This window comes from Pantherophis guttatus, chromosome 1, assembly GCF_059756535.1.
Source record: "Pantherophis guttatus breed Tessera chromosome 1, ASM5975653v1, whole genome shotgun sequence".
Lineage (NCBI taxonomy): Eukaryota > Metazoa > Chordata > Lepidosauria > Squamata > Colubridae > Pantherophis > Pantherophis guttatus.
Window position 1 is genome coordinate 22,330,902 of NC_142063.1, and position 13,980 is coordinate 22,344,881.

Here is a 13,980-nt window from a genome sequence, read left to right on the forward strand (position 1 = left end):
CACAGTGGGGCCAGGAGTGGCTATTGCCAGATGGGGAGGTTGTGCAAATGGCTCACAAGACATAATGCGAGGTCAGAGAGGGCTGCTGCTAGGCAAGGAAAAGGTGCAAGGGATTTACTGGAGTGACTTGCGATCTTCCTTGCTAGCTTCCCCATTGACTTTTCTTGGGGAAGCTGGCTGGGAAGGTTGCCAATGGGATCACATCACCCTAGGATGCTGCAGCCATCGTAAGTGTGAGCTGACTGCCAAATGCCTGAGTTGCAATCATGTGACCGCAGGGTAATGTAATAGCCAGAACTTTGAGGATTCCTTTTTCAGCACCATCATAACTTCAAACGGTTGCCAATTGAATGTCATAAGTGAGAATTGCTTCTATACAGTCTTGTTTGGATTAGTCATGGTGGGTTTTTTGCTCACCCAAATGTTATTTTCCCAACTTGAGTGAGACAAGTAGCTGCAAAATTGGGTTTATGATGAGACCCTTCTTTCCAGGCTCTCTGTAACTATGACATTAGGACTCCTTTCTGACCAGGACTTCAGTGGTTTATATTTCTTTGCAGTTGTCCTGATGAAGAGGATAGTGTCCTTGCTGATCCAGAAGAGGAAAAAAAGCAGACTGAAGTGAGAACTGCAAAACTGAAAGAATTTCAAGGTAAAGGCTCTTGTCTTGCAAAACTCTACATCATAAGAGGGTTGGGCTTGCCTAGATTTGGGGACTTGTTCTTTCCTTCCTTGCAAAATGTGCAATCTCACATTTTGCAAGGAAGGAAGACAAGGCAAGTTGCTATCAGACCCTTTGGTTGTGAATTGATCCGTAAAAGCACTACAGATAGTCCTCGACTTACAACTATTCATTTAGTGGCCGAAGTTCCGACGGGACTGAAGAAAGTGACATGACTGGTCCTCACACTTATGATCATGACAGTACCCCCATGGTTATGTGATCAAAATTTGGGCTCTTGGCAACCAGCATGTATTTACAACAGTTGCGGTGTCCAGGTTCACATGGTCGCTATTTCCAACCTTCCCAGTTGGCGCCCGAGAAGCAATGGGGGAAGCTGTATTCGGTTAACTCTGATTTATTTTATTTATTTATTAAATTTATATACCAGCCATCTCAATGTCTGAGGTGACTCTGGGCAGCTTATAATATAATAAATACAGTGATTCACTTAACAATGGCAAAAAAAGTCATAAAATCGGGCACGACAACTGTCAATTGTGGTTGTAAGTCGAGAACTGTCTTTCTCTTTGTCATCTCGCAAACAATGCCTGAAGAATGGGTTGCTGGGCTGTGTTGTGACCCAGGCCCAAGTAGTTAGTATTACATACAAACAGTTCGAAAACAAGCAGACTTTATTAGAACAGCTGAGAATTAACTCATTCTCAGCATAGTCCAAACTAAATTAAAGCAAATTCTTCAAAACACCATTCCTCAGTTTATCACTGACCTTGGGATAATTAGGCAAACTGCCAAAGGCTTTTCTTGGCAAAAGTTCAGAAGCAGAAGACGCCGACAAGAAATGAATACAATGAAATAAGAAGCAATTCTCTCAACGTTGTTTTCCGGCAAAGAGACCAAGAGCCATTGCTGGTCTTTTAAGCCTTATGGGAGGGGCCCATCATCTCTTGGCCCTACTCCTGAGTCATCCTCTCTGCTTTAGCTGCTCCTGCTTTCTGGCAGCTCTTCTCATATGTGCACTAGGAACAGGCTCCTCCTGTTCCTCTGCCTCTCTACTGTCAGCCTCTGGAGGCTCCGAAGTCCGCACATCATTCCCTGATGGCCCTGGCCTCATCTCTGCCTCCGACGCAGAGCCCTCATCCGGGCCTTCCCCAGCCTCCAAAACTGGCCCATGTTCTTCCTCACCCTCATCACTGTCGACTCCGCTGCCAGTTCCGCAGGCTGCTGGCGGACCATAACAGACTTGCTGTTGTTGCAGCAGCAGCCATCCAAGCACCATGACGTTCAGTTGTCTCTTCCCTTCTCCCTTCCCTTCCTCCACCAACTAGAGCGTTTGAACATGAAAGATGATCTGATTGTGCAAAGTCTCAACGAGAAGCAGCAGATCTACCAGGAGATGGCAGATGTGAATGGCTTTGAGGACCTGGCTGCTGGCTCCCGCTTCCGGTTGATCAACAGAGTGGATTCTCCAGAGACCCTGCAGGGGGAGTCCATCCTCAAGCAGGCAGTGATCGAAGGTGGGTGCACTGGAGATGAAAGAACAGAGGAGAAATTATATGATACGGCCATGTAATACTGGTAGTCCTTAACGTATGACCACAACGGAGCCCAAAATTTCCGCTGCAAAGCAAGACAGTTGTAAAATTAATTTCGGACCGCTTTACAATATTTCTTGCCATGATAGTTAAGTGAATCACTGCAGTTGTTAAGTGAATTAATTAATTATTTTATTTATTGAATTTATATTGCCACCTATTCGCACATGGTGACTCAAGGCGGCTTTACAGAATATAAAACCTCATTTAAAACAATAAAACTAATAAAAAAAGAATCAAATAAATTAATATAATAAAATCACCCACCCACCCCCACCCCCACCCCGGCAACAGCAAATCACACGCGCCATTTAATGGGCTCCAACCTGCTCTGGGTTCCCCAGGCCCGCTGACAGAACCAGGTCTTCAGCACCTTCTGGAAGAGTGCTAAAGTTGGGGCCATTCTAATCTCTGGGGGAATGATGTTCCAGAGAGAGGGAGCCACCACAGGCCCTTTTTCTGGGTCCCACCAGGTATATATCCCTAGGGAATGGGACCCACAACATTTCCTGGCTCCCCGCTCTGATGGGTCAGGTAGATGTGACCGGCAAGAGATGGTCCCTCAGATAACCTGGTTAACATGGTTGTTAAGTGAATCTGGCTCCCCCATTGATTTGCTTGTCAGAAGAGTGTGAAAGGGGATCACATGACCTGTATTCAGCATGTACAGTGGAGAGCATAATTCTTGAGGGCAATAAACCTCTTCTCTTCTTTTCCTACTCAACTGCCTTCTTGGCTGCTGTCTTTTAGTGGAGAGCCTTCAGAACCTGATCTTCACCCAGCTGGCCAGTGCAAGCTCTCATCCTGAAGATTCCAGTGGGTCCGGGTTGCTGAGGCGAGCTGAGACCTTTGGAGGATATGACAGTGCCATGACAGGTCGGTCAAAAGGAGGAACGGAGGAAGGAGCATGAGATCTGATATAGGAATGAGTGACCTGTGATTACTGCTCCCACTGCAGACAGAATGCCGTTGTATAGAAGTGGTTTAAATCCTGCCTACTTAGTGAGCCCAGTTTGTACTGTTTTAGTCTCTGCAGGAGCTCCATCAGTGTTGAATGATCTTGTGGTGGTCTTTTTTCCCCCTAATTAATGTTATATGCTGCCCATCTCATTATCCAAAGCAACACTGCGCGATTTACAATACCATAAAAGCAGAAATATAAAACATATTATTTATTTATTTATTTATTTTATTTAAATTTATATCCTGCCCTTCTCCCCGAAGGGACTCGGGACGGTGAACAGCCGAGAATTAAAATAATATGCAATATAAAAGTTAAAATAATTAAAAATAAATTAAATTAAACGGCCGCCCCAATTAAAAACCCCTAGCAATACAATTAAAAACTCCTAAAATCTATTCAGGCCAGGCCGGCTTGCTGAAATAAAAACGTCTTCAGGGCCTTACGGAAAGTGTGGAGATCCAGAATCAGCCGTATTCCGGGAGGTAGCTCGTTCCAGAGGGCAGGTGCTCCCACAGAGAAGGCCCTCCCCCTGGGGGCTGCCAGCCGACACTGCTTGACCGACGGCACCCTGAGGAGGCCCTCTCTGTGAGAGCGTATTGGCCGGTGGGAGGTTATCGGTAGCAGCAGGCAGTCTCGTAAATACCCTGGCCCTAAGCCATGGAGCGCTTTAAAGGTGAGAACCAACACCTTGAATCGCACCCGGAAGACCACAGGGAGCCAGTGCAGCTCGCGCAGGAGAGGTGTTATATGGGAGCGCCATGTTGCTCCCGTGATCACCCGCGCGGCCGCATTCTGGACCAGTTGGAGCCTCTGGGTGCTCCTCAAGGGGAGCCCCATGTAGAGAGCGTTAGCGTAGTCCAGGCGAGAAGTGACGAGAGCATGAGTGACTGTGCATAAGGAATCCCGAATCAGAAAGTGGTGCAACTGGCGTATCAGGCGAACCTGATAAAAAGCCCCCCTGGCCACGGCCATCATATGCTCTTCTAAAGACAGCCGTGTGTCCAGGAGGACGCCCAAGTTGCGAGCCCCCTCTGTGGGGGTCAATGACTCGCCCCCAATAGCCAGCGATGGCGCCAGCTGGCTATATCGGGACACCGGAAGCCACAGCCACTCGGTCTTGGAAGGGTTGAGTCGAAGCCTGTTCCTCCCCATCCATACGTATCCATACGTATAAAGTATAAAAACAAATAGAGAGTTTAATTTCTATGGGTCTTGGATTTATTTATGTAACTCAGGGCAAATAGATTAAAAAGAGGGGGAAAAAGAAGACAGTTTTGAGGATTCTGAATTTTGCAGTCTAAACCCATCCATAGGTTAGGGGTAATGAAAGTTTCTCCAATGGAATTTGGGTAATCTGCCCTGTATGCCAACGGTTGCCTTTTATTTTTCAGCTGGTAGCTTCAAGAAGAAAGTCTGTGGTGGAGAGCAGCGGGTGCCAGATCAGCGAGGCACCCCAGCCAATTCAGAGCAAGTGCAACAAGAAGTCCCATCTGCTGGAGAGGAAGGGCTGTGTTTGGTAGGTGGATTTTGCTCTCCAAAATCTCTGTATTTATTCCCTAACCATGTTGGGAATAGTAATGGCTATGAGCTTCTTTTTCCCAGGAAGTTTTTAGCTCAGTTTGAAAAACATCCAGCTTTTCCTTTCTCCCCTTTAGCAATTGAAAATCTGAAAGGCGTATATGTTGGAATGAAATGAACGTATTTATATAACTCCTGTGCACATTGCAGATTTTTATCCTGTGAACAAGCATCCTTGGTGCTCTGAGTTTAGTTATTTGCTTGTTTTGCTTTTATTATCTGACTAGATAACATCATCAGTGCGAGGGAGTGTTTATATACTGTTTATATAAACTGCTTCCTGTTTATATACAGTAGGTTTCTCTACCAGTGTTGGTGGGGCTATGTTTCTCCTCCCCCTCCTTGGTAGTTCCTTGATCATGGTATTGTTTTCTGCTTGATTGTTTGCATGGTGTTAATCCCTGCTTATTTGGTTGTTGGAAAGGATATGTTCCACGTTTTAGCATTTATATTCTCTTTTGAATAGTATGTAAATGTGGTTTATCTCTATGTGCCTGTTGATGGCAGATTTGTCTAAATGCCAAATTTCCAGAAATTCCCTAGCATTTTTGGATTTAGCTTGATCTAGAATGCTTACACTTTTTCAGTTGAAACCATGACTGAGTCTGTCCATGTGTTGTGAGATTAAGGAGTTTCCATTGTGTCTTCTGACTGCTATGATATTCATGGATGGACTCTGCTAGTCTTTTGCTTCTCTGTCCTACATTGTGGCTGTTACAGACCTTACATTTGTTGTAGACTCTTGTTTTTTCTTCTTTGGCTACTGAGTCTTTTGATTTATTTAAAAGGTGTTTTTGAGAGCCTTGTCATAATAAAAAAAGGAACAAATGACATTTTGGCCATGCCCTTTCTGGTGTTACCATCTTATGTCTACCTGTGGTCCTCAAAAGGACATAATATGTTGCTCCCCTTCACCTTTCAGACCCTGATTTAAGGTCTGGAAAGTCTTCCTTCACTTCTCCAGTCCATAGTGAAACCGACTACAATGGTTTGGGACAGTCAGTATCTTAAAATATTTCCTGTTTTACAGAATTGTGAAAGAGTAAATATGGTGGGAAGACTCTGGGACATTTAAGAACCTCTGGAACTGTAGAGTCTGCTAGTGGGGAATGCTATAAGCCCTCCCTTGTAAACCTTTTGGTCTTTACGTGTTTGGTTGCACAATTCATTGAATACAAATCCAGTTCCTGTGTTCACATAATGTGCCTGAATAATTAAGTACTGTCTTCTCCCATAGCATGCTAAGCAGTGGTGAAATGTAAAATTTGTTACTACCGGTTTTGTGGGCGTGGCTTTGGGGGGGGTAATATGACTGAGTGGGCGTGACCAACTTTTTTTTTCACTTTTAAAACCATTTTTTCTACAACATCTTCGGCTGAAGAAAGAGGTTTTCTACAACCTCTTCGGCTAAAAAAATGCTTTTAAAGCCTCTGACGATCCCAGCTGACTTGCCTGATCGGCAGAAGGTGTTTTTTTTAAAAAAGCCTCTGATGATCCCAGCTGAGCCGCGCAATCATCAGAGGCTTTTTTTTTTTACTTTTAAAAGCATTTTTTCGGCCAAAGAGGTTGTAAAAAAAATGCTTTTAAAAATTAAAAAAAAGCCTCTGATGATTGCGCGGCTCAGCTGGGCAATGGGGGGGCAGGGATTTTTGCCAGCGGCTCTCCAAACCACCCGCCTCCATTGCTACTGGATCGGGCGATCCGGTCCGAACCGGAAGCATTTCACCCCTGATGCTAAGGTAATGATTGGGTTTCTACAGTGGGCTGAACCACAGACTTGTCAACCCTATTTTAGCTTAGTTTGGTATGTCATGTCAACTCAGCTTCTCATTTTTTTTATCCTTTCAGGTCAGTAACACAAGACTGGAACATCATAGCAGCTTGCAACCATTGCTGTGGACAGAATCTGAGGTATTGGCCAATTATTTTCTCCATGATGGTGCCTTATTCCAGAGAATGGGAAAGCCAGGTCAAAAACTAAATTTGAAGTTATTTTGTTGCATTATTATTAGGCTGCCCACCCCAAAAGAATGTAAAAGCATTAAATATAGTTAATTAAATTAAACACGGGTCAGTTTCAATTTATTTCATTATTTCTTTCAGTACATTAGAAATTATGATTCCTGTGCAAGTTCTGGAAGAGTTGTGGGATTCGGGGTGTAAATTTTAAAACCATGTGTCCAACAAAAGGAGCTTGTTTTTTTCTCAGCCATTGATATGACAGCACATTTACATTTGCAGAGCAGTTGTGTTCTGCCCAAAGTGGATTTTGAGAAGATGGACGGAGGGGGGGGGGGGGTAAGAGATACTGGGGTTCTGATGGAAAAACCCTAACCCCGTGACGGCGAACCTATGGCACACGTGCCACAGGTGGCACGTGGGGCCATATCTGTGGGCACACAAATGTTGCCCTAGCTCAGGTCCAACGCCCATGCGTGCGCTGGCCAGCTGATTTTCAGGCCTTCCGGGCCCACCGGAAGTCGGGAAATGGGCTGTTTCCGGCCTCCGGAGGACTTCCGGGATGGGTGGGTGGGGAAGGCTGTTTTTGCCCTCCCCAGGCTCCAAGAAAGCCTCTGGAGCCTGGGGAGGATGAAAAATGGGCCTACTGGGGAGAGGGGGTCATGTGTGTATGCGTGGGGGCATTGAATTATGGGTGTGGGCACATGGGTGCGTGACCCCCTGCGCTCCCCCTGCTTTTGGCACGTGACAGCAAAACTGCCCTAACCTGATTGGGCCTATGTATAGAAATAAGTTGTTGGTTCCTGATATTTGGGTGTGCAAATAAAGGCGGATGTTAGGTAACACCCTCCTCTTTTTGTTTTCCCTCAGCTTGTCCAAAGGATACAGACACTCTTGCATTTGCTGCTTAGTCTCCAGGTAAAGTGCCACTGTCTTTTCCCATCACCACCCCTCAATTTTTTTGGCTTTTATGATTTGTGTTGGTGGAGCAAGAAGGACTAGCAAAATAACAAGATGGGCAGGGACCGGAATGGAGAAGTCTTGGAGGAGGAGGTAGAAGAAAGTGCCTTTTCCAGTCTAGCCTTCATTAGAAACTCTTCCAATCTACTTAGTGTCCTGTATGACATAACCATTATAAAAATTATTTCCACAACTGAAAGGCAAGGGAGAGGCTTAAGATTTTGGTTTATTCCTGGGTTCTTCATTCCTTTAACTCCTTTCTAGGGCTGTCGCCATTAGCTGTTTTTAAAAAGAATAATGATTATATTTTTTACTTACAAATTTTTGTTACTTGTAAGTCATTTTGAGAGGATTGTTCCGGAGGGAGAATTATGATAAATAAGTGGGGAGGGGCTAAACTTTCTGCTAGAGCATTAAGGGGACACAGTTATGACCATCTTTCTTGGAGCATTTCCACAGAACTGTAACTCTTGGCACCCGACCTGCGGGGTTTTCCCTTCTCCCAGTTTTTGGATGGGGAAGAAAGCTCAGCGGTGCATCTTCTCCCCCCTCAACCCCCCCCCCTTCCCAGGCGGTGACAGCCCAGCAGGACAGTTACATTGAGTTGCAGAAGCAGTTCCGGCTGCAATCCACCCGAGGGAATTTGCTGCTGGATCAGGAGAGACAGCGCAATTTTGAGAAGCAGCGGGAAGAACTGGCCAATGTGCAGAAATTGCAGGGCCAGTTGAAGATCGAGCAGCAGCGCTGGGAACGAGACTGTGACCGCCAGCGGCGCCAGATGGAGATGGAGAAGAACCAGTTACAGGAGCGAGAGGAGGAGGCACGGCAGCTGATGGAGCGTCTGAGCCAAGAACGGGAGGAGCTGGAACAGCAGCGAGAGGCCTACCAGCATGACTTGGAGAGGCTGCGGGAATCTCAGCGAGCCGTTGAGAAGGAACGACTGGAACAGCTGCGCAAGCAGAAGAAGCAGCATCTAGTCTCGGGTGCCTTCTCACCTGAGACAGGCCAAGTGAGTACTGGAAGAAAGCCTATTGGAAAGGTACAGGTAGCCCTTGACTTAAAACCGGGGTGAAATCCAGCAGGTTCTGGAGAACCGGTAGCGGGAATTTTGAGTAGTTCGGAGAACCGGCAAATACCACCTCTGGCTGGTCCCAGAAATTGCCTCCAGAAATTGTGGGTGCTCCATTACTGGAGGCTTTTAAGAAGAGATTGGATAGCTATTAGTCTGAAATGGTAATTTCCTGCTTGAGCAGGAGTTGGACTAGAAGCCTCCAAGGTCTGGTATTCTGTTCTGTTAAACCTTCCCAGACGGCTTCTGATACGGAAAGCCAATGGGGGAAGCTGGATTTGATGGATTTGACTGCATGAACAACTGCAGTGATTCATTTAACAACCCTGGCAAAAAAAAAAAAATAATCATAAAATCAGACACGACTCACTTAACAGCCACCTTGCTTAGCAATAGAAATTCTGGTCCCAAGGTGTGGTCGGAAGTTGAGGGCTACCTGTATAAGGAAGCTGCACTTATGAAAAGTAAGTCTGAGAATTGGCAATCTGCTGCCACTCCCACTTCTTTCCACTTTTACCTTCAAGGACCTGTCCTTAGAAATTCGATTCCTCTAGAGGTGAATGACCAATATTGTCCACTTTCCCCAGGCGCAGACCCTGAGCCACTCCGTCAGCTTCAATGGCGAAGGTATGGAAGGAGCCGTGCTGCCTACCAAGCCAGGTGGGCGAGCCAGCGTATCTGGGACGGAGTACCTGGAGCGAGGAGAATTGGTGCGAAAGGACAGTGCTGCACTGGAGGGAGGCCGCCCCATTCTGGTCCTGAAGAATGAGGTGCCCATCCACTTGTTGAGTACCACCAACCAGAGCCAGAAACAGGCAGCTGTGCAGCAGCAAATCCCCACCAAGCTGGCCATTTTGACCAAGGGCAGCAAGGAAAAAGGTGGAAAAGCTGTCAAGGTGACCTCCCACAGGACTGAAAGTTCAAGTAAGTTGCAAAGAACCCTCGGACAGGGAAGGCTATCTGCTGTAGCCTTCCTCAGCCATTTACTCTCCTCTTGTGCTAGATCAGTGGTTCCCAACATGGGGCCCATGCCCCACAGGGGGGCAATTTGATTTTTAATGGGGGCAATTCGAAAATGTGTGGTGTCTAGAGTCTAGACCAGTGATGGCTAACCTTTTTGCTATCGGGTGCCAAAAGCGTGGGGGGTGGGGTTCACACGTGCACGTGCCCATACCCATAAATGTGCCCCCCCTCTTTTGGCACGCAATGACATGATGAGCCCAGTAGGCCCGTTTTTTGCTCTCCCCAGGTTCCAGAGGCTTTCTAGGAGCCTGGGGAGGGCAAAAACTGCCTTCCTCACCCCACCCACCGGAGGCCCTCTAGAGACCGGAAACAGCCTGTTTCCTGACCTCTGGTGGGCCCAGAAGGCCTGAAAATCAGCTGGCCAGTGCATGCATGCGCACTGCAGCTGAGGTAGGGCAATGCTCGTGTGCCCACCAATATGGCTCCACGTGCCACCTGTGGCACACGTGCCATAGGTTCGCCATCACGGGTCTAGATCTTAGCTACACTTTTTGATATATGCATAGACAAGACTCAAAGAATTATATGTCATTGGGGGGTGGGGGAGGTGGGATCAAGATTTTAGAGATGCTTAGGCGGGGCATGGCCAAAAAAAGGTTGGGAACCACTGTGCTAGATAGAACTTCAACCCCCAACTTGATATGCAAGGAGGGGAATTCTAGGAATTGTCAGATGAGGAAAATCTACTAGCTCATTAAAATGTTCTGCCTTTGTTATTCTGAGAACTGTAAAAGAGTGTTATGGGTAGATAGACAGTTTCTTGTGGCAAAAAAAAATTGTTCCTCTTTTGAATCTGTGTTTTGTGCCAATTTTGTGGGGGAACCTGAGGTGACTGGGAACGGGCCAGATTTCTTTCACACAAATTAAAGATTATGCCACCATCAGTTCCTTGAGACTGCTGGAAGTTTAAAACATCATAGTCCATAGTTGCAAAACTGATGTCTTTCTCTGCAATAAGCCATGGTTTTATCCTGACCAGTTTGTTGGATGTTACAGTTATAGAGCTCGTAACATCATCATCAAAAGTAGGACATACAAATAATAATGGCTGAGTTCAGATCATGATCCAGTAACCCAAACCAAAGTAATCAGACTGTACCTTAATATCTTTTATGGATCTCTCTCATCATATTTATTAAAATTAGTTATTGTTGACAAAGAATCCTTAATTTAGTTGACTGAGCTATGATTTAGTGCCTGGTGATTCCTTTCCTCTCGTAGATCAGCTGAGTTTTTCCTCTTTTCATTTCTATTTCAAGCATTAGTTGATGTGAGGCCGTTCCCAATTTCCAAGATGGTTACCAAGGAAGAATCTCAGTCTCGAAACAGACGTTCTGCAAGTCCCGTCTTTCTGCATAGCCAGAATGTTGCCTTCCTTCCAGGTAAAATACACTTGACAGGCTTACCTGGGTAGCTGATCTATTACTATGCTGCGTAGTGACCTTTTCCTCTCCCTTTTTCCCCCCTGGCAGAACTGGCTGGTGCTGCTGAGAGCGGCCATCTGGAAGCGCCATCTACCTCTGTTGGTCTCATGAAGCCCAACAGCATTCATGTCCTTCCACCTGCCCTGGATGACGCTAGCAAAGATGATGTTATTTTTTTCTGATCAACACCAAGAAAATCCGCTGTTTTTGCCCAAATGGGTGTTGGATGCTCTGCCTTGCCCCAGCTGCATAATCTGAAGGCAGAGCTGCAAGATTTCCCCTGGAAAATTATTCAAAATGAAGATATCGTTTGGGGGGGGGGGGCCTTCATGCTACAATCTTGGCTTTGCTTATATTGTTCCTTGGGCTAGAACATTATTCTAGCTTTCTTTGAGTTCCAAGGCAAGCTTTTACAATAACCTTCTTGGGAACGGTAGGGTACGAAAAGGCCCTTAACTTAATCTTTACATTCAACCATAAGGTGGCCCTTGGACTCTGTGTAGGACCAAACAAAGATGTTGATGCTATTAGGGACTCTATGGAGGGAATCTGAGGGAATTAGATAGGCCCTGGCTGGTTGCACAAAGCACCTCATCTCCCCGAAGACTCATTTTGCTTCCTCCTCCTCCTCCAATTGTTAAGGAAATCCAGTGCAAACTGGGTCCCGGATTTTTGTTCCTGCTGAAGACCCTTGCTGTAGTAACTAGCCCACACAGCAGCAGGCCCAATTTTCCAGACCCGAATCTATTCTAAGAATATATTCTTCGAGGGGGGAGGGAAACGCAGGTCAGAATTACATTGGATGCCAAGTTGTTTCTGGTTCAAATGAAGGAAATGAAGAAATGCTTAACTTAATAACCAATCAAGATGTTTTGAGTGGAGCTTCTTTTTCGCCAAAAGATGTCATTCCCTGTGGGAACGTCCATTGCCTCTCTTCTGTGTCTGTTCCTCAGGTCATGAAAATACTGGAGATGCAAGCTGCTGGAAGTTTTAACTTTCCTCAAATTTACACTCTGTACATTGTATTTGTATCCTGGCATCACAAGTGCTTGTTTGAGAGTTGAATTATGGAAAAGTCCGATTTCTTCCACCTTGTTGCACATGAATAGTGTCTCAAGGTGAAACTCTTGTACTCTGGGTCTTGTTTTATTATGGGGCCTGCACATGTTCTTTTGACTGTATGGAGACGTTGGTTTCCTTTTAGAGCCATTAGGAAGTTTGGAGGTCAGAAGAGAGACTGGCTTTGAAAGCAGGGCCTCTTCACAGTCCACGCATGGCAGAAGCCATGGTGCCATTCACTTTAATATGAACCCCCCCTTCCCATCTTAGAAAACCATAGTCCAGAATCTGATGATGATGTCATTAAGATTACAGTAGGCAGCCATGACAGAAAATGTTTTATTTGAATTAGCTTTTAAGCTCTTTGTGTAGATCTACCAGCTGTATCACAAAAAAAAAAAAAAATCCTTTTAAGTAATTTTATTGTACCTGCAATGTTTGTGAATTGCATTCTGACTGACCATTTGTGCCATGCTTATCAGTGTTTTCTGATATATATGGATGGTGTGAAACGAACCCAAGCACTTTAGAACATGGATGGCATTTTTATTTCCTTTCTGTCTTACTGATGAACAAAAAAGTTTCTCTGTAGTAAGAAGTGGCTATAACTTTATTGAGAAGTCCTCTGCCTCTAGTGGCTTCAGTCTGAAAAGCTCATTTTGCGCTTTACTTCTCTGTGTGAATACGTCAGCCTGAAGCTTCTTCAATGGATTTTTAAGTTGAAGGATCCCAACAACTATCTCTTTAGACAAAATCCTAGCAACTTTGTACATAGATCCTCCCTTAGTGGTTATTACATAGCAATCATTCTATGTAACTCTCCTTTTTAATTATTTGTAAAGTTGATGGTTTTCAGTGTTTAATATTTTTTTTGTCAAATTTGTGCACTACTGTAATGATCAAATGGGATCCTGTCACACCAAATTATGGCTATTTTTTAAGCAATGATTGCAACTGTTTCTCTACTGTAGGATAAATTGTGGAACCTCAGATGCAACTAAAGCCTGAAGCTGTTTGAGTCAATTCACGAAACCATAAATCATAAAGCGAACCATAAAATATGTCCTACTTTTGAAGTGTTATCTTTGTTTGAAATTTGATATGATCATTTGATAACGATTACTTGTGTTGGTTGCTGCCAAAACAAAACAAACGACGGTTTCCCTTACATCACTTTAGATACCAGTAATTGATGAATTATAATCCTGATAGATAACATAGATCTTTGTTGAATCCTTTCTGTAGGGCTCTTGTCTTGAGAGAGGGTTTCAAGGCTTCTTAATAGTTAGCAAGCTAAGCTCTCCCTTGTTGGAGGTCAGAAATTCAAGGCCCTGAAATTCAAGGATGTGGATGAAAGCCAAAGAAACGGGTGCAAAAGGAGCGAATCATGAGAAGATTTCTATGGTGTGAAAACATAATTACCATATTTTTTGGAGTATAAGACACACCTTTTTCCCCCTAAAAGAGGGTGGAAATGTTGGTGCGTCTTATACACCGAATACAGCCATTTTTGGCCTCCCAAAGCCCCACCACCTCGCTTGTTCCATTTTTGAAAAAAACAGACCCGTTTTTTGCCTGACTTTTGCAAAAATGTGGGCGTTTTTGCCCTCCCTCAGCCCCCAGGAGCACTCTGCAAGCCTTCCAAACCCTCTGCGCGCCCCATTTTT

The 13,980-nt window shown here is 45.1% G+C and overlaps 1 protein-coding gene across 2 annotated transcripts in view; it reads left to right on the top strand.

Annotated features, from left to right (window-relative positions):
• The window catches only part of ARHGEF18 (Rho/Rac guanine nucleotide exchange factor 18), a 74,362-nt gene extending 60,988 nt beyond the window's left edge, over positions 1 to 13,374 (top strand). The window contains exons 22-31 of one of the 2 annotated variants that reach the window (XM_034437577.3): positions 561 to 652; positions 2,011 to 2,199; positions 3,028 to 3,153; positions 4,633 to 4,757; positions 6,668 to 6,730; positions 7,649 to 7,696; positions 8,310 to 8,747; positions 9,395 to 9,731; positions 11,090 to 11,212; positions 11,303 to 13,374. In XM_034437577.3, coding sequence (XP_034293468.2) covers positions 561 to 652; positions 2,011 to 2,199; positions 3,028 to 3,153; positions 4,633 to 4,757; positions 6,668 to 6,730; positions 7,649 to 7,696; positions 8,310 to 8,747; positions 9,395 to 9,731; positions 11,090 to 11,212; positions 11,303 to 11,436 — 1,675 coding nt within the window. In that variant the 3' untranslated portion in view covers positions 11,437 to 13,374. The remainder of the gene's footprint in view (positions 1 to 560; positions 653 to 2,010; positions 2,200 to 3,027; positions 3,154 to 4,632; positions 4,758 to 6,667; positions 6,731 to 7,648; positions 7,697 to 8,309; positions 8,748 to 9,394; positions 9,732 to 11,089; positions 11,213 to 11,302) is intronic. The other variant, XM_087894582.1, reaches the window with a different exon arrangement.
• Positions 13,375 to 13,980: the final 606 nt, after the last annotated feature.